Genomic DNA, 21,802 nt, shown 5'->3' with positions numbered 1-21,802 from the left:
ACTAACATCTGTCAAATAATATATTTTTTGGCACTCCTGTCAGCAATTGACTAACAAGCAGTGCAAATGTAAAAGCATACTTAAACAGCCAAGATTTTAAGAGCTCCCAGCCCAAAATGTCAAATATGAAAATAGGCAGAGAAGGGTGAGAATTATAAATATAGACTAATTTCACTAAAATGTCACAGAAAAACACTCATACGTGAATTACTGATTCAGAGGCCAAATGCCACGTTGTAATTGCCTCAAAACTTAAATGTTTAAGGTGATAAAATTTAAATATTAGACTATATTTCATACATTTTCCTGTGAGTTGCGGGGATTAATCAACATTTACTTGTAGCAGAGCATATTCTGCCCCTGAGTTATGTGACCTTTCCCGCTCTCTTAACTGCATACAGCAGAGCTCTAGGGTAAACACTGCTGTACTAGCGAATGCATGTAGCGTATGCTCATTTAATACAAATGCAATATATTATCCTGCAGTTTCCCAAATTGACCCACAAAGAATGTATTCCCATCAGGTTTGGAGGAAGAAAACATGTACAAAATGAGTAATTGTTGCAAACAGAGGGAAATAAATCTGTGTTTACACAGTTAAGAAAATTTTAACAGCCACACAGCAAACACATATAATCACAGATACTCAGTGTCACTTGTTTGGGAAATAGGACAAAATGTGTGCGTCATGAACGGCATAAGTGGGCAAGATCAAATATGATAACTATCACAAACAAATGGCATCATTACGCCAGCAATTTTGCATGGAAATCAAATCAAAATGTTGTCTGTCTATTGTAACCTTTAGATATTTCTGATTAGCATTTGCTTTTAACAGTAATCAATCATAGTTGTATTGGACTTGTGATTGCAGATTGCACTTTGTGCTTTGATTGATTACTCCGAACTGAGCTGATAGAGTAGTGAGGGCGTTTGAAACAAGGACGCCACCATCTTTCTCTCTTCACCTCTGGGATTTAAATATTAAACATAAAGGATGGCAGATTATTATCCCTGTCACCTTGCCTTAAGCAATGATATTCTGTTTTTACAGTGCCATCAAGTACCTGCTGTGTCACATATTACTGTGATTTCAGGTTCTCTAAAAAATAAAAAAAAAGATGAGGGATATGAGTTAAGGGACAAAACATACCTCCATAGAGAGGAGAGAGGCTTCATCAGGCTCATGATCATTGGTTACGGTCTGAAATAGTTTGTGTGAAATCAATACCGTAACGAATAAGATTTCTTTGCAAAACAACTATTGTTCATGAATATCTATCAGAGTTATAGCTGATGTGAAACACACGCAGATGTTTCGAGGTAAAGTGTCTTGCTTCTTTGCATTATCGTCATTAGGTGACACACAAAGCAACACAAAGCAACAGCGTGAACCGAGAACCCTCTGCTCCGCCAATTAAACTTTTCTCGCTGGAAGCTTTATGTCAAGAAGTTGTTTTAAAGTTCACGACACTTTGTTAAAACTCGACAATATATATGCAAAGCACGGGGAACCTTTCTCAGCTCATAACATTTTATATGAAAACACAATCCTGTCATATCTACTTGAAATTCAGGCCCGGTACTTATCTTTAAGTCAGTAAGAAAAGAAAACTTTATCAGCCTATTCAATACAATCATTTTATTGTCATATGCACAGATAAAAACAAGTTTCACTGCACAATGGAGTTCTTGCTTTCTTATTGTATATACGTTTGTGTGCCTGTGATATAAATAAGGTCTCCACGTAATACACAAATGAGGATTAGCTGTTAAAACCTACAGGAATATGTTTCCTGCAAACCACAACTGTGCCACAAGGCTCTGAGAGAAAGTGACAATAAAATCAATGCTCAGAGGTCAATCTACTTAGAGCCAGTAAAAATTGCTGGTGAGCACTGGGAATAAAGAGCAAATGTCACATACTGTATGGTCTTCGTAGCTGCACAATGGAAGGAAGGTTAATACGTTTACACAAAGCTGGGCTCTGCATGATCCTGCAAGTCTTAAAAATCTAGCCAAAGAACGGCGTCACACACTCCTGCATTTTGGTGCATTTTTAAAAACAGACATCTCCGTTTGTTCACTTCATGTTGTGCTTTTTTTTTTTTTCTTTTTTTTGTGTGTAATGCCACCACGGTGCATTTCCACCAGGAAGAGCTCATGCTTTCTACTTATTTTCAATAGCCCTGTTTCCATGACTACATCATAAAAATTCTGTTGGCGCTATCGTTCTGCATTACAACAGAGATTGACACGACGAACCAGGGTCCATTCAATCCACTCAGTGTTCAAATTGAATATACGCCTTTATGGTGAATACAGATTTTTCTTTCACAGATGCACAACAATTTACTTATATTCACAACTTCTGCATAGATATAGATAATGTCTCTCTTGAGTTGTTTGTGTGTTTTCAACCAGAAACTGGCCTCTAAAGCAGCTTGAAGGCTATGACTGCTTTATGAGGGAGAATTACCTTAAATTCCACAATAGGATCGTGGATTTACAGTTAGAGGCTCGACTACGGAGACCAGAAATAGACTAAGATGTGTAATATTCTAAACCACTTCAGCAGAAAGTTGTTTTCACAAACTTTACTTAGCATCTGGCTGATGGATTTCACGCTAGTTTAAGGAAAGCTCAGAGGCATCATATTACATGTATCAAACTTTGTAGTGTCCTGAGAGAGTTATGTGAAATCCTCAAAGCCGGAAAAACATAAATCATCACAGAAGCACTAGACATATCAGTTACTGAGCTCTGCACTCGCATGAAAGTCTCCGTCCATGCTGTGAAAATCAGTGAAGTAATAATGTCACTATCTCTCTCTACTGGTGTGCTCTCTGGCTGCATCCTCAAGTCTCTCCATGGCTTCATCAACCCAATCATTTCAATCCAAGCTTTATTGCACTCACACAGAATATACTGTACCCTGTGTTCTTTGACACGCTGTCTTATTTTATCTGTCTTAACGTATAAGACAGACAGAGGAGTATACTGCATCCAGTAAGAAATAATGATATGAAATAAAATCTTTCCATCAAAGTGATAATACCAAGATGAGCAATGGCACCACAATAACTCCTGATGAAGGGAGGGAAGATAGGCCTCCTGCTTCACTCCCTTCCGTGGATCACTCCTGTTAACAGAACACCATTAGCTGCTCGCTGTATTGAATTGAATCTCTATGAGATGTTTGTTCCTTCCAGGGTTTTAATTAGAGAAAATAACTAGGAAATACAATCCTTACAATTGCTTGTTAGCCATTTTCCACCAACGATTCCTATAAACAGCCTTTACAAAATCAGCTAAAGCTAATTTTGGTTTTTGTTTTGGCATCAGCTTTAGTGTTCAGCAAAAACACCGTCTTTAATGGAATTCAATGCAACAAAAGAAGCTCGCCAGCAGTCACCCGTAACCCCAAACCAGCTCTGGGACTGAATTTACATTTGTACAGTAGCTCTATCCTGTGTTGCTGTAGGGGCGATTCGCTCTGCCTCGTACCCTCGCTTTGCCACACTTACTCCTGCGTTGCACTCAAAATAATATTTTCTACTGCCAAAATATTATAAAATATGTAGGCATCCATGAAAGGCTCCATGTTGTTATCATGGGATGCAATTTTTGCTGTTGGCTGTGCCAACATTGTTTATTCATCTTTATTGAGTGCTATTTTTCAGTAAGTGATGCTCCAAGGAGATCATTTATTCAGCTGTGAAGTACTTCAGATGCACAACCTACCATTTCACCGTCCTTTGAAGTGAACTTTGATAGGTGGGAGATCTGAATGCAAGACGACTTGAGGCTTGAGGTCAATTTTGGGAGCTCACTGAGAATCAGAAATAGGGGGACCAAAATGAATCTCTATCGGCATTTTGGTGGTCTAAGAACATCAATGATGATTCTCAGCAGCACTTTAGCACATCCCGAGTCGAGTTTTGTGTTTTACTCAGGACTCCATGATTGAGTAAATATTGAACTTTTTTGTGTAAGTCTGTCACTTTTCTAGCAGGATGGGAAAAGTTGATGGAAAATGGCAGTTCATCCTGGTGGTTCAAACCTTCGCTTCAAACAGACAGTAGGTGGCATTTATATCTTCAACATTTCAACCTGAGATCTTGTCAAACTGTAACTGGATATAGAAAATGTAGCCCGTCGTACTTAGATGACATTGGATTTCATTTTAAATTTGTTATCTGCAGCTTAGTCTGGAAACTTCCAGCAGATCTGTCAAGAAATCACGCTTGTGCACATCTGAACTTGTCCGTGACATCTCGCCTCAGATGTACAGGCTGAATGAAGTCCACCTCTGAAGTATATATTTAGTACCGTCCATAAGCACTTATCCCTGACACAGTTATCCCGACACAAGCTCTAGTTCAGAGTCTCTTATGAATATTAATCCACGTTACCTATTAGCAGAGAGAACAGTGTCTGATAGCCTTCAGTTGATGAGCACCCTTTGTTTTCCTGCTCCAGAAGAAATAGATTTTCTTTCCTGTTTTCTTCTGGGGAAAAAAAAAAGAAGAAGAATTGAAGTTGTGGCCACAGAATCAGGTGAAAAGGATCAAGCACATCTTCCTTTTGACCTAGTTATCAGCCGCCCGGGCCTGCCTCTGACTGAATCATTACGTCCACGGTGTGATCCGAAGCAAACGCCACTACTGTCCATTACCCACAGGTGTCTTCAAGTCACTTCTGACGTTGCTCAGTCTAGCTGCAATCCCCATGATATATTATGGGATGGTAATTGGATGGGGAGTAGCCATGACTCAGAGTGGCCAGAACATGAATCACATTGGACAGAGCATATCTTTGTACCCAGTGACACCTAAGAGGTCATTGCTCTCGGAGTCCATAAGCACGGATTTCTTTTTGATGGGAAATGACAGTACTAAAATTTTACTTTCATGCTATTGTGACATTTATTTTGATTTCCTGTGCTGCATCCTCATACCGCTGCAGGTCGGGGACAAACTGTGTGACAACAAAATGTTCAAAATCAGAGAGTCTTTACCAAAGCTTATTAACTGATGTGATTTTCATTCTTTTTGTGGCACCTGATGTCGAAGACAATACAATGTGGTGGCCCTTTAATAGCCAATCCATTACTGAGCACGCAGACGATGCTGTTGTGTTTTTATCAAAGGTAAACGCTGTCATTTTGGGAAATGTGCTTATTTACTATCTTATTGAGAGTTAGATGAGAAGATCAAAACCACGGCTGTTATATTTTACCCCTGACATAATTCAGAAATGTACAAGAGAAGTCGTACTACAGAATTATTTCTTTGGTGTATGTCTATATATATGTATACAGTATATGTGTGTATGTATATGATTAACAGCAAATATTGTTTTGATTCATTTTATATTTTATTCTAAATGTATTTATGTTCTGTGTGTGTGTGTATTAAGGGACTACAGGTTGTATTTTATTGTGCAACACTGTGTTGTAAAATGACAATAAATGGCCTTGATACCTTGATACTTCTTGCCTGTGAGGTAACGGTCGGCATTATACCGGCCTGGTATATATAAAAGACCTGGTAAACCTTCTTTGATGCTGCAGTTTTGGTACAGATTAAACAAACAAGATGTATTGTGTGAATCAGTGAGCTTTAGAGGTGCTGGTATGTTTTAACATTAGACAGGCTGCTGCCAGTAGCTTTGTACCGAGTTCTTAGAGATCACTGATCTAAAAAATGTTTCAGCACAATCAATTTTAATGGATGCTGTACTTATTCTGTTCTTTTGGCTGTGAATGATTTCTTGGAAAAACAAAGGAAATACATGATAATTCATGAATGGTCCACGTTAACATATAAAGCATGAACAATTCCTCATCTGATCTGATACTATAACAATGCTTTAGAATGCTTTATGTAATATGAATGTAAAAAGCCCAGTTTGTCTGAAAGGGAAACGTAAAAAGTTTTGCATTTGTTATTTTTTCACGTACAACAGTGGGCGACAAGGTCACAACACAAGTAAACACGTTAGTATCTACGTGTTATATTTCAGAAGGCAAATGAATAGGAGTATAGCCGTAGCTTACTTAATATCATCCTGTAAACAATATCATATCTCCGACGAGGCTTTGATTCTGAGGTACATTGCGTTGTCCTTGCTGCAGCCAGTTTCCAGTCTTTGGTTATTCAACCAGGTGCTTGGACTTGACTTGGTTCACTTGTGCCTTTGTGAAGCATGAGAGGCTGCCGGCCTTGGAGGTTCCCTTAGTCAGCAGACTGGTTCCTAAAATGTAATATCCTGTTTCTATGCTGTGTGCTGCGGGTTATTTGTTATATTTCCCCTGGCGTTTCATATGATATGTTGTTCAGATGAAGTGTCTGTGCAGTAAACTGTTTGCTTAAACATGAATATATAGCCAAATTTTGTATAAAAATCAGAATCTAATAGCTCAGAGGTTATTACACTGAACTGATATTGTTTGAATAATCAGTAGGGGAGACCAGGGTTTGTTGTCACGCTGTTTACTCTCTTCCAAATTGCTCATCATCAACACATCTTACAACAGTCATTCCTTCATTAGAGGGGAGCTTTTATAACTTATTTAAATTAGGAAGGTATTAACCATTATGAAACAACATCATGGGGTTAGTTGTCCTTATAGTTGTCACTGGAGTTCAAACATTTGTAACTCAGTTTGACTAAAACTGAAGCTTTTACCTTTCTCTTTTTAATAATTGTTGATTTTGATTATTGTTGAAAAATTGGCTAATTAATAATAATTATGAAGTGCCTAATCACCGACAAGCTTCCAGTACAAAAACTTTCAGAGTTCTGCACGTCTTAGACAAAAAAGCAGATAGAAATTAAAGGAGCATGACGACATGTTTGACATTTACATGATGAAACGGCGCCCCCTAGTTTGGCGTTAATAAACACTGTGAGTCAACCAACCCCACTCTCCCTTATGGAGCGTCCTCTGTAATTTGATTTAATTTTATGCAGCACAGGGGATGCTGGCGGTCTTTTCTACATCACCGTGCTTTGACTATTTCTGTCGGTACTTTCCAATGAGCCATCGAAGGTAAGCTTAAAAAAAAAAAAAATACATGTGTACGTTTTTCCTCTTGGCCTGTAATGTATTTCTCCCTGAAGACATAAATCATCAAAGGCATGAGTCAACCTTGCCTCTGAAAAGTGAATGACTTGAAGCATGTCATCATTTCCATGTGCTGCATACTTTCTGTAATGCTATCAATAAAAAATATCAATAAAATGTTGGGTTTTTTTGTGCCCCTGAGAATAAATACAGTTAATCAAGAGCCAAGAATCCCACTGCCAGTCTTCTACCTTACACGGTAATCATTGCTGAGATGTGGGGATAGAAAAAGAATGATAATTCTGTAATGTTTTGAAATGCCATCATTTTGACCCATTTACCCATCAGACTTTATTTGCACAGACAGCAACATTCTCTGCATCTGTGCTCGGAGGAAGAGATTTACCCTGCTCATTGCATAATCATTTCTTTCTCTTTGCTTGCTATACTTAGCAAGCAACCTGACATGCCTCACCGACAAGGCCCACAGACACCTCCATCCTCATGTACTGTTTTCTAAGGACTTTTTGCTTTGATGTGTGAAGACCTGGCATTGTTAACATCGGGAAGGTGTGCCTGGCATGCAAATACAGCAGGTATTTATTATTTGTACAGAAAAAGCAGAGTGTTTTTCAGGTTCTTTTCTCCTTGTGCCTGTGCTGAAGGTTAGTCTCTGAATCTGGCTCTGTTCTGCATGTGTTTATGTTTTCCATAGAATGTGCGCTCCATCCATAACAGGTTTTTTCTCCCAATATTTACCATATGTATGCTGCATCATAGCTGTTATTTAGAGTCTCTTGGTGAAACATTGTCTTAAGGAACACAAGCAATTTATACAGTGCTGAAATTAAACATTATTTTGTTTTTGGACTTCTATATTTTAAGAGGCAGGGATTAGAATTAGTATGTCATTCAAAATAAAATAAGATAAAATGTATTGGATTATCTTTTATTGGAATCAAGCCAAAACTCCCTTATTGGATGAGGACAAATGATGTAATATAAACATACTGTCAGTGTTAGTGTCTGTTTCAGACTTGCATCACACTTCTTCTAATGAATGAGTTTTTTAATCCCTGGTGTTTTGCAGTAAGTGATCGTGAGCTGTAACGTTATCGTGGAACAATCCCCAAACTACAGGTAGAGTTTCCTAACAACCTCATAACTGAGAGGCTGAATAATAATAATGCACCCTCACACCAAAACAAGGTGTCAAAACAAATCACACATAGACAGCAAAGAAACTAAGAGGAATAAATACCCTGAGGCTGCATTATTTTTTTCACAGGTTATCTGCTGCTATGTGTGTTTTAAAAAAAACATGAACTCAGGTAAAACAAATGGAACATTTGAACAATCAAAGTCCAAATGAATGATCAGGAAAGCTAATGGTACCACCATCAGTGCTAACACCTAAGCCTGATATTAAATACTGTTAATTAAGTATCCTGGTGACTTTTAATCAACCCTTTGATTGGAAAAATCTTCTTTAAAACACAAGGCCGTGAATGCTGCTGTGATGCCAGCACACCCTCGCACAAATAATCCCCGTCGCAAGACAAATGCTCTTAAATAAGCTGCAGATCGATCGGCGATTGCTTTGTATCATATAAATGGAACGTGAGGAATTTTAGGAGAACAAGACCATGAGGCAGGGCGCTGGCATGGCTCCAACAGGAGACTTTCAGACAGACGGGAAGCTGGCTTCGCCCGGCATGGGTGCAGCAGCGATGCCAACGCCGTGACATGAGCTGGTGATACACGGCTCACACTTCTCAGTTTAAAGTTATACCCATTCTGTCTTAGTGGGACTCAGGCAGGTGGAGTGGGGTGGTGGAAAACTGTCAGATGAACTGGATGAAATATACAGTACTTGTGGAAGTAATTGATTGAGCGTCTATGTCTATGCATTTTTTCCTGGCAATAACAGAAGCGGCTGTAATGGTACAGACATACTATCGCTGTTAAGGCCTGGCCCTGGATTCTAGCCTCTTTCGTGAGGCAAGTTCAAATGTTATCATCAGGAAACTGTGGGGTCAGCGTGATTTGAGCTGTTTGCAAAGCAGATAATAGATAGTATTTTCAACCTATTACCTAACCTCTTCATCCAATCAAACCTCTGCCTATTTAACCTTTTAAGGGTCGACGTGAGTGGCACAGAAAGGCTGCTGGCTTTAACTGTTGCTTATTTAGCTAAATGTAGTGCACTTACTGCAAAAAGGACATGGACTCAGTTCTAATGGCAGCGTCACTGCTCTCAGATCTCAGTGATTCAACCATAAGGGTGTGTTTTGAAAGCTTTTTAACCCTCCGCACTCATGACAGAATGAGCGCTCAGACCCAGCCACCATCTTATGAAACACACAGACAGCCTACTCCCACTCACTCTGCTCTAAGAGTATGTGTTCGGCAGAAAATATCTCCTGCCCCATGCTGCCAGTTTGAACTGCTCCCATTGGGTTTCTCTCCTTGCCATACCGAGTGGACAACAGACAGACATTGAGCCTGCTTCCTGCCTCAGGCCCTCCAGTTACTAAACTAAACTAAAAGGACAACAACAAAGAAAACCCATGCGTGTAATATAGAAACAGCTTTGCCTGCCTACACGTAGCAGCTGAATACATGCACTTACACTTATACCCTATATTCTTGTGTGATGGTAGCTCACTTGCTGTGAAGCACTCTGCTTTAAAACAACTACCCAGATAAAATGAAATCATACAGTATAACGTGCATTGTACTGAGCTGGATTGAAGTGAACTAAACATGAATCATATTTGACTGAACTGAGTTTCTGATTTAAAAGGGGATGAAATGTTATTACAGAAATGCTTAATGTGGTGTTAACTGAATGATGTGTGAGCATGAGCAATTAAGAGCTTAACCTCACCTTACCTATACTGTTGCTCAGTCCAGGTTCTGTGCACTGAAGTGGAAATACAGTCTGTCTCTGGATTTCAGGTTGCTGCTGCAGAAAAAAAACAAAGACTGCAGGATCTTTGACAGATTTCTGATGTGGTGCAGCTTTTTGCACAGGACTGACTACTGTTGTGAAGCACTTGTAGTGTCTTTCCATGCAGTCTGTGGCCAAACAAACAAAAATATGCATATAAAATACTCAGTATTTTTAGCCACACTGGCTCTGAGGATGGCAGATTTGGTCGGCGTGTCCACCACTTTGGATAAGACTGAAATATCCCAACAACTATTTGATAGATTGCCATGAAATTTGGATCAAGCCCATTGACTCAGCTGATCCCTTGACACTTCCTACAGTGCCAATATGAAATCACACAGCGTTTACAGTGTTACAACGTTTGGATCAAAATAAATGAAACAATCCACCGTAGCAGAAAGACCAAATATCTTCCTAACTGTTTTTCTAGACTCAGCAGCTGGACATGAGATGTTTTGCACACAGTGTGAGTGAAATGTCTCAATAACAATTGTACATATTGTCGTTAAATTTGATCCAGTTATTTAAGTCCCCCCCCCCAGGATGAACTGCAATAACTTTAGTGAACCACCAGCTTTTCATGCAGCGCCATTATCAGGTCAAACATGTATTATTCTTTATTAGAATATATACCTGCACTACTAATGACATTCCCATCAGTATATCATATATATATATATATATATATATATATATATATATATATATATATATATCATACCGTCCTCGCCATGATGGCATTGTTATTGTGAGTGTGTTTGGATGCTGATGTCAGTATTTAGTTCATAGCACCACCTTGTCTAAGTTTGCTCTAAGACTCTATTAATTTAGAAAAAGGAATATCTTATTTAAAAATCCAAAACGTGGCTGAGACACAGCATTAAGAACTCAGACCAATAGCATATTCAACCCCTGCTGCCTGACTAGTTGGTCACAGTGACACAACACAGTCTAATGTCACAACATTAAAAATATTGCCTGCTTTGCACAAATGCATATTAATGATGTGGTCTGTTTGCAGGGAGCAGAGCGACCAAAGGGTAAGACAAGGTGATCTTATTTCATAAGCTCACTAATAAAGGTTTTGAGCCATAAAATCAAGCTGTACGCTGTTAGCTTGTTGCCCTGCCCCACTACGATCACACTGGTTTATTCTAAGATGAGCAGGTAGGTTAAGTCTGTTTGTTCACTGTTACCTAATTATGATCGAGTGTGTAAAATATGTTGGTGCTGTTAACAGACTTCATCATAAAAGAATGGCTTTAAGTAAATGTGTCTTAACTCTTTGTCCATGAACGATAAAGCTTCACCTAGTGAGTGATTATTTTGAGGACTGTAGCTGGTTGAGAAATGTGCGCAAACATTGAAACAACGTGACCTTTTGCAAATATAAATGCATCTCACAAGACAATATAATTGGCTGCACTCAGTGTACCACAGGGAGAGCAATTAACCATACAAAGGAAATATCTTTATCCCTCAACAATAATGTGACGGCGTGAAAATAAATGATTCAAAGCTGCGTATCCAGGCTTTTACTGGAAATGAGCATGGCGTGCACGAGATCACAATAACTCTATGCATTTACCGTAAATGTACACACTTTGCTGCTTACGAGTCATTCTCCTGAAATAGATTAGACACGCGGTACGCTGCAGAGGTTAAGCAGAGCGCTACATGGACGGGAAATGACAGTGTAATTACTGAGATGACTGCAGCATCCTGGAGACCTGCTTTAGCTCCGTATGCAGCTGACAACAAACAAGCTCAGCTCCTAAATATGACTTGTCATGCCTTTGTCGGAGAACCTGCAACACGCAGCAGCACATGCAAACTGATCATAATCAATCACATGTTTTCACAGTATCAGAAAGACACTGCGAGGATCACGATAACTGATATTAAACCCGCCTCTGCTTTCAAGATGCAGTTAGGATGAGGGGGAAGTTTTGAATGTTGTATTAGACGCTCTGCATTAATAGTATTTAACATTTATAACATGTGAATAAGAACACTATAATGTTCATTTATAAATGAGTTTTGTCTGCTTACTTCTGCTCCTGAGGAGTTTGTGGAGCCCGTGCAGCACCGCTGCTGCAGTACAGCCGTGGTTGAGGAGTCTGTTTTTTTGTTGTCAGCAGGATTTTTTCACTCCTACATAATTCATAACTCTGTCCTTCACTTTCATATAGTTCTACTTGAATGCAAGTCAACCCCCCCTCCACACAGACACAAAAATAGATTTCGGTTTTGAGCATCCCTTTCCTGCCACAGTAAACCCCCCTCACTCCTGTGAACTTGAAAACTAAAATGTGACTATGGCAAACTGTGTGTAGATTACAATGGAGTTTGTATATGCACGATGCGCCGTATACAGTGAATACAGTGAGCCGTCTTGAATGTATTATACAGTGCATAACTTTTCGGCACGTAGAGTCTAGTTTATTAAACCTGCTACACAATAGTATGGATGGAACAGTTTTTGTTATACATACATATACCCAGACATCTGAAAATCTCTTAATTTCCCCTACATTGCTCTAACCAATGTGCTCCAATGGTTGCCCTTTGATAAATATCACTTGTGAGCTTCATTTCTATGCCTTTTTAAAGGAATAGTTTGACTTTTGTGGAAATCTGCTTTGGTGATTAGATGAGAAGATCGATGCCTCTCTTTTGTGTGTAGAAATGAAACTATGAAGTTGTTAACTTTACTTAGCACAAAGATGTTGGCTCATAACCCTGCATATAAACCACAGCGTGTCATTTTTACATTCTGGTTTGTGTGTGGATTTAACTAACAAGACCTAACTTGTTAATCAGAGAGCTTTAGAGGTGCTGCTAGGTGGGTTTTGTTATCTTTGGTCAAACTATTTCTCCCTGTTTCCAGTTTTTTTGCCTTCAGTTTTAGGGGTGGACACTAACAAAGAAGATTTACCTGAGTACGGTACTTAGGTAGGTTTTTTTTGAGTACTTTTTTATTACTCAACTACATTTGAAAGACAAATATTATACCTAGTCAATATGAAAGTTCACGTTAATTGGTGAAGTCAGCGTAAAACTGTTCTTTTCTTTTCCAAAATGTGATAGGCCATACGCTGTGTTTGCCTCCGGAGGAAAAACAATCAAATTAAATGACTCCTAGGCTGTCAGCCAAGTGCTTGCTGCATTTGATGAACAGCTCAATTTGAACTTGGCGTTGGTAATGTTGCTTCAGCAGATGAAGATGGCGATTCCTCACCATAGCACCCATGGCCATGTTGGTGCATCATTTTAATTCCATACGTAAACATTTTCATCAAAGTTGTCTGTGTCTGTCTTGTAGTGGTTGCAGTTTTGTCACCCACTGACTTCAGCCTCTGCTCTACTGAGGACGTGTGGAAAGAATAAAAAAATCTTTGAGCCTAGTTAATAATCATACAGGTATCACCTCCATTAGTGTAGCGTTGTTTGTGTGTGCTTTCTTAAGCTGCAGTGCGTTGAGCTCTCAGGGCCACCGTACCTCAACAACCTAAAAATGCATCACTATAATAATTCACAGATGCTGGAAAAGCTGATCATTTTATGGGTAAGAATATGAATTGTTGACTATTAATATGAAAAACCAAGAGTGTTCATCTTGCGCTTCGCTGGAACCTCAATAAGGTCAAAGGTCTTGTCTATCTAAATGTGCTACCTCTGTCATTGCACGCCATGTGTTTCCAGAATAGGTCAAATCATGTTGCCATTAATATTTCAAACATGCTAAATTGAAAAAGATGTTCATATGGTTGCAGTCTCCAAATAGCTGTCCCCTTTCCTAATAAGACAATATATTTGAGAGACAATTTCCTACATCAAGATCAGGAAGATGGCCCTATCTATTTCTTGTTGAGCCATTTATCTTACCAGCATTGATGAATTCATTACGGTGACAATTCCTGTCGCTATAATGAAATGCCACCCAAAGATTGGCCCCTGGTTGAAATGGAGAGCAGCGATATCTACCCCAATAACTGTAAAATTTCACTCCTTGGGAGATCCATCTTTCTTCTGCAGGCTCACGGTACTCAGCATGCTGTTGTTGCTGCCATTGCTGAAGGTCTCTCTGACATCTAAATGAGTTTAGAACATCCCCCTTCAGCAAACCCTTTTCTTTAATTGGGCCCAGGTTCAGACGAGAATAAGAAAGTTAGATTTAAAATTCATCATGGATCAAACCTGTATCATAAGTACCAATTAAGATTTTTATTGTAGTATATCATCAGCTTAGAATGGCTATTAGTCGAGATGATTTTTAGACCAAGGAATTTATTGATGACAGACAAGCACAATCTCTGAATACAGTATATTAATATTATTAATATTCAGCAATGAGAAGTCACACAGAGCACTTATAGTGCCTGTTATTTCCTTTTATTTATATTCCAATTCATTTACACATGTACGCCTGGATATTAAACCATGCTGAACACAACAAAGATAAACTGAAAGCCAACCCTAACGAAGTATGAGCGCATAATAGCTCCGTTAATATGAGAAAATACTCCGTGACAATATCTCCTACAGAGGCAAGACAAACGCAGCGGCAAAACACTTTAATGTGCTTAATTTAAGAGGGAAACCTGCTCTAAACACGCTGTCCCTCACAAGCTGCTGTCACTCTCTAGTGCCCAGTGCTGTAAAAGTTTTGATGGGATGTGTGTCACTGGATTATCTCGCCTACATTCCCCCCGGGCTTTCATTCTAGGTCTGTGACATGGGCACAGGCATTTAGTGTGACTCCCAAGTGTCACTGGCAGCACAGCAGGACCCTGCAAGGCTCCATGAAACACCATCTATCATTGTCATAAGACCAATCATCCACATCAGCTGGGCCTTTTTTCAGCTGGAACCATGACACCCATTAAACAGTCTCACTGACCCTGTTCTGGTATATATTATTTCCCCTTTATCTTGTTTTTTCTGTGTTTAATATAATCTTAATATCATACCGCAGTAAAAAAAATAAATAAATAAAAATAAAAAGAAATCACCTGTAGTTTTGTGCTGCCTCCAGGAAAATACAAATGTTGTAACCATGGCAATCAGCTTTTGATGAAACGGCTCACAACCTCGGGGCAGAGATTAAGTTAAGTGGTAATTGCCTGATAGATATCAAGTTGGATTTGGGTACTTTATAAGATAAATGTTTGGGGTCATTTGAAACCACGATTTTTTGATCACCCTACTTTGTTCCTCACCAGATTAGGAACTGTTTGTATGATAAGAGTTATTGGATATTGGAACTTCAATATTTGCCAACGTTTGAGAGGTCTTGCTGTAATGAACTCTGTGTAACCGGGCTCATGACAGGAAATGGAGCCCCTGGGGAGGGAAAAAAAAAAAAAAAAAAAAAAGGAGGTTCATTTCTTCGCTGAGGTTATTCAAGGCAGACAGAGGAATATCTGACATTTGTGAACAGTTCGGAAAGCAGATATGATGAAGGCGAGATTGAAAAATGTCAACACAATTCTCAAGTCCTCAGTGAAGCTAAGAAAATAAAATAAAGAGCTTAATAAGTGCTGCATTTAGGGACATGTTTACAGATATATCTGCACTAATTCTAGATTAAATATTGTTTACTGTTACTGGTACTAGTAGAGATTCTTTATAATTGCTGTGAAAAGCGTTTATTTTTACATGAATGAAGTTTAATTTTGCTATTATTACTGTAGATACAGTGTCGTGGGATCTGGTCTGAGGACTTATTCCCACACACTGACAGCTGGATGCAAGAAACTGCAGTTGATTGGTTCAGTATTGTGTTTATTTAATCTTAATTAAATGTGAACACTCCTCTGCTCCCATCATGTGATTTGACTACAGAGACAGGGTGATGATCTAAATAAATAACTACAATTCTGATGGCACTATAAATACTTAAGATGTCTATTTCAGTGCCAGAGTGCGCTCTCGCCTCAGGTGTACACATTTATAAGGAAATACATGCACATAGACAGACAAAATGGAGCCTTTAAACACGTGTTTACATCTATGTGGCTGTAACCATATTCTCACCTCAGCAATAAGCCCTTTCACTTGATTTTTGCGGTGAAAGTGTCACAACCGTTGGGCTTTAGGTGTCTACGTCAAGTCATTTAAGGTAAAAATGCTCAGCAAGAAAAATTGTTCCAGTTGAAATTCACTAGCTACAGTGCCTAGTGAGCCAAGAAGTTAATTTCAAGCCATGCTGGCGGTACACAAATGAAATGCAGTTTATTTTGGTCAGTTAAAAAGTTTTCACGAGCCTATATCCCTTGCATGCTTGTATTTCACTTTACACAGCCCGGAGCTCAACCATGAAATCCAACTACAAAATGTAAAATTACTGGTCAATCACAACTGCACATCCACAATCTCAATGCACAGACGGTTCTTACAAGACGTTCACAAGCCATATAGCACATGATGAGCTTCCTGCCCACACTGCTCCCACGTTCCCGCAGCTTGTTAATGCAGATTCCAACAAGGAGAACCTTAGGCTTTATTCTCTCGGTGCAGATCATGAAAAAGGACGTTAGCTCATTCTGTTTGATGGAGCCCGCTGCTTCGGCTTACTCTGTGAGATAGTGCCTCGGCCAAGTGCGAAGATGATCTCTGCCTGTACACATCTGGAGTAATCCACCTGCACCTCTGGAGAGCGGTTCAGTTCAGGGCACGCAGCCATGTTGCAGCTGACCCATGTCAAAACAGCTTACAAGCAGGATCATGCATCATTTTGTTTGGTTGTCCAAGCAGCAAATGGACATTGTCATTATCTGTGTCAGTCAGTGTGAGGAACCCTGTTACATCAGTGTCCTGCATTACAATTCTGCTTCTAATGATGGCAAACATTTCTCACTCTCAGCATATGAAAGTTTTGTCTGCTCTGCTGCATAAATACCTTCCATCCCGAGTTTGTCTTCTAGTTTTAAATATATTATTGCCATTTAGCTGAATATATAACTATCCTATACGCTGAGTAACATTAACTTAGACGGATTGTGCACATCAATCATAAATGAGCTCATGGCAGCAGAAGACAGCTGTGTTGCCCCCAAGCTGGAGAATAACTTCTCCGGTGCTGTCCTTTTCAAAGCATTCGCTGTGAGGGGCTATGTGGAACAGCAGAGCAAGAAAACATCCTCCAGCCTAACAGCCATAAACAGGATTGATGTCCGCAACCAAGACGTTTGACTTTATCCAGTCGAGCTTGAGAGGGATCATTCGGCTTCATTGAGCTGAACTGAGGTTTGGATGGAATTGTTTTTCCAACAATATTTTCTTTACCTGTTGCCAGCCATTAAACCAGATGCCATGTAATGGCAGGGATCGAATGAAAGCTTAAGTATTAGCCACATTATGATGTGTCCTTCAGGCTGGGACAATAGTATTTCTTATTAGAACAGAGTTCGAGTTCTGTCAGTATTTCTATATTATGAGAGCGGTAAGCTGTTTTCCTAAAGTAAGGTTTAATATCAACACTTAGAGAATAATGTGTTAAAATATGGATTATGGAAACAAAGCTTGAATCTCTTAAATGGGTCTTTCCACTGGAGCTGTGAACAACAATTATATATCCATTTAAATAATTTTTAACATTCAGTATGATAACACGTTTTTAAATATTCATTTGCACTGTTCATATTTCACTCTATCTGACGAGGCTTGACTAAGACTTTAGTGGAATTCATTGGATGGAGAAATCTCATCACAGCAGAGTTGACAAACGCAGAGCAAAGAAAGAAATAAACAATATATGATTCTCGAGTATCTACGAAGGATTAAGACACCTGTTTTCTTTCTCTGCAGGTTCAGCTGTAAAACTGTGTGATATTATTATTATATATAGACTGAAGGTTTCTGTATTTTTCTATTCAAGAAAAAGATAATTTGAGTCCACACACACTGTGCACTCGCATAAAAGCTACGTGATGCTTAGATTATTTGTATTTTATAGATATTTCACTTCATGCTAGTGTTGTTGCACTTGTTTAGCAGTGTGCTGGGACGCATTAGCATCCTGCAATATTGGAGCATGATGAGGGAAACGCTGTTTGCACCATGGGATGCATCTGGTCCGTTAAAATATCTCATATTTTCATAGGCTCATATTCTAATAATATATTGCAATCATGGGACCTATTGTCTCTCATGAGTTGGCTGTCTTTACTATTATAGGGCAGTTTGCAACAGTCGTATCATTTAAATGCCACTTAATTAGCGTTAGACATTAGAAACATGTCTGTGTTCTTCTCTGTTTATCAGAGGTGCAGGTTTTTGTGCTTTTTACACAGTTTCTGCTTAACTTTGTAAAGAAGCAACCGACAAAGCAACATGATCATTTTCAGTGTGGCACTTATCCACACTATCCATACTGTTAAATATCTCTGTCCATCAGTGTGTGAATTGTTTGTGTTCAGCAAATAGCTAAAAGATTGATAAGAAAAATACTGAATGAACTGTAAGTAGTTATTAATTGTTTGAGATAGCTGTAAAATTGTTACGGCGGGTGGTTTTATTACAGAGAAAGATGAAAAATGTTATTTGTTTGAGGCTCATACTGAAAAGAAAATATTTTCAATCTTGAAAATTACATTTTCTGGCTGATGTTTGTCATGTACGAACAATGAAATCTACATTAGTTTAATGTGGCCCCGACAAATTATGCAGTTTAACAGATTTTGCAATCCATATAAATTAGATTAATTCAGATAAAACAGTTGTACAGATTGTAAATGCTGAATGAGTGAAAGATGAACGCATGTTGTCACATCAGTGAATAAAGATGCATTCATTTATTTATCTATGCATTATGGTCTTGCTGTTTATTGTTCACTGTGCTGGTTGATGTGTTGTTTTAAAGATCTTACAGGCGCCGGAGCACAAAAACAATCTCAAATGAGACCGTTATCCGATAGTCACCTCTGTGATGTGTTGGAGTTTGAAGTGAGGCAGGTGCAAAGGTTTGGATGGCGTCCCAGCTGATTTTCATATTTGCATGCAACATTTAGGCAGCGTGTGTTATAATGTGAAGCCTCAGTCTGGCTCGGTTTCCTCGCTGTGCGGCTGGAGTGTGCATGGAAATGAGCTTGTGGTATAATCCATGGCAGCATCGGCTCACATCCTACACTCAGACAACTCCCAGTCTCTGCTTATCCAAAGAGGTTGGTTAAGTGCTACCTGCCACACTTTCTATTCAGCACCCATTCAGGATATTGTTAGAGGAAACTGGGTTGATTTATTTATTCTAAAACTGAATTTTAAATACATAATTAACCTATATTCCCTTGTATTGCTTCATTATATTATTCCCAGATACTAGATGTAAACAGAGAAGTATTAATATATATTTTTTTACGTTCCTTGAGTCGATATTTGCTGAATTGCAAATAATTCCAGATGAAGCTTTATTGGCAAATTTTCTATAAGAATGAGGGCACAAAAACTTAGAATCAGAAAGTGCAGAAAAATAAGAAGTAGAAAATTAAAATGCAGCACCCTGTTCCCCAGAACTCTCAGAGCCTAGTTTGCATGATAAAGTCTGCTGTGTAATGCACCTTTAATGTTTGCCGGATACTTTGCACATCGAACGTTTAACACATCCTGTGACATCGTGACTCCTGCAGTCTCTCCAACTGCCTACCTACTCATCCCTTTGTCTCATTACCCCAAATTAATCTCACATAGGACCTCACAAACAAAAAGATAACAAGTTCTTCTGTCATTTAATTGCCATTGGAGAACTGGATAAATAGATCCTGGAGGACATGGATCAAAAACGCTACTGTATATAATTAAGTAAATGTTATCAATTTCTGTAGCAGCAATTTAACACAGCTGATTCCATGTCCTGGGTGAATACTTGATTGTAATCAAAACTGCCTTATCTAATCACTGCATTACAGATTAGACCAAATTATGCCAAATTAGGCTTCAAGAGGGAAGGTTTGAAACAGTGTGCCCTGTGCCCAGCAGTTAGTATCATGTTAAGTGTAACAAAACACAATCGATTTGAGACTGTGACAAGCAGATTTGAGAAGATGATCAATGGAAATCCTTGGTACTAATGAGGCAAAATGCTGCTTTCAGGGTGGTTTTCAGGGGAGATTTTTTTCCAATATCTTGCCGAGATAAACTCCTCATTTACCGCAATGTATGCTTATAAATAATGAGAAGGAGGGAATAAACAAATGGCTGTTTTTTACAGTAACATGAGCACAAAATCCAGTGTTTCAGTGCTTTGCTGTCTTCTGCACATTTGGTGAGTGATGGCAGCAAGTGGATTAACTGATCACGCCGACATACAGAAGCAATCGTACCTCTAACACACAATGACATGTTTACTCTGGACCTCCGAGGAACCATGTGCACCACTGCGCCGTAGCAGCAGCCCCATCACTAATGCTCCATGTGATGAAAAGGGAATTCTGAATGGGGAAAAAAAAATAAAAAAAATAGCCTAAATGGTAAAACGTAGTCTAATTTCAAGCATCTCGGTGATGTTTGTAATTCATCCCAAATTACTGAGCATATTTTGTAATTACTCAACAGTTTAACGTAATCATGCACTAAATAGACAGAGAGAAGAGCAAAAACATGAGTCAGCATTTTCTGTCGCGCATCAATTGCTAAGAGGATGATGAATAATTAACAGGAGCTCCATTTAATGCAAGAAGAATGCTGATGAAATGCCGACCCACATACCTAAAGAAATTTATACCCTACATTAATATATATTGGAAATAGAGTAGAACACATTAATATAGATTGGTATTTTCTATATGGGTCAATTTAACTGGTCAAATGTCACTAATGTCACTCGGGTTTATGAACATCGCCGTCAAGCTTCTAGACAGCTCCCCGAGTTTTAGCGAGGTCACAGCTTATTTACAGGAGAACTACACTGAACGATCCGGTTATGGAAATGTGATAGAGATCAATGGAAACAGTGAGAAGTGAGCAGCTTTCTGTACAGACAGACTGAATAATTATTGATTTTAGCTGATTTTGGACTGTACTTACACGTAGCATCATTTAAAGGTCGAAGGTCGTGGGTCCAGATTCCTACAACACAACCCCTGTTCACCGTAGAAGACTTTCAGTGGCCACCAAAATAAGTTTCACATACATCAGGAAACTCGTGTAGAATCCTGAATCCCTCTAATTTTTTTTTTTTTTGCATTAAACGTGACATTTTTAGACGTTAAGACTAATAAATATCAGAATCAGCCTTAAAAACAACAATTGCACAAGTGTTATGTGTGTTATTCTACGGTGTAAATATCTTTTAATGTCATCGCCCCTTCATTCCCAGGAACATCATCTTCCTCAAAGACTGCGTATGTTGTGAAAGAGGTCACTCGTTCTTCTCCTGACAAAATCAGATTGAGTGAATTTGTATTCTTTATTAATCTCTTTATTCTGTTTGTACAATAGACAATAATAAATTGTATAATTATTTATAAGGGGCCGTAAAAGTTTAGACATGTCACACCTGAACATTTAAATACTTCTATCAGAATAAGAAGTAAAATTTCTGCTTTCTGACGAGGATTCATGTTTGTTGTTTCCTGTTTGTGGACATCTTCACAGCAACTAACTCATTTTTGGAAAATAAGGAACATTAAATACACCACAATCCTGAAATTGCCAACCAAACACACATCTGTTAACTATATATGTGAAATGGAGATGAACTTAAATAAAACATCAGTGCTGTTTTTGTCTTCTAACCATTTAAACAAACAGATGAAGCTTAAAGCTGAGACCTC

General features: G+C 38.7%; 1 protein-coding gene across 1 annotated transcript in view; it reads right to left on the bottom strand.

The window, feature by feature from the left end:
- Positions 1-16,716, bottom strand: part of eys (eyes shut homolog) — a 161,923-nt gene extending 145,207 nt beyond the window's left edge. The window contains exon 1 of the mRNA XM_070841569.1: positions 16,608-16,716. Within this exon, the coding sequence (XP_070697670.1) occupies positions 16,608-16,716 (109 nt within the window). The remainder of the gene's footprint in view (positions 1-16,607) is intronic.
- Between the last annotated feature and the right edge of the window lie 5,086 nt (positions 16,717-21,802).

The sequence above is a fragment of the Pempheris klunzingeri genome, chromosome 12 (assembly GCF_042242105.1).
Source record: "Pempheris klunzingeri isolate RE-2024b chromosome 12, fPemKlu1.hap1, whole genome shotgun sequence".
Classification (NCBI taxonomy): Eukaryota; Metazoa; Chordata; class Actinopteri; order Acropomatiformes; family Pempheridae; genus Pempheris; species Pempheris klunzingeri.
Note: the sequence above shows the minus strand (reverse complement) of the source record. Positions and strands in the feature narration are given on the sequence as shown.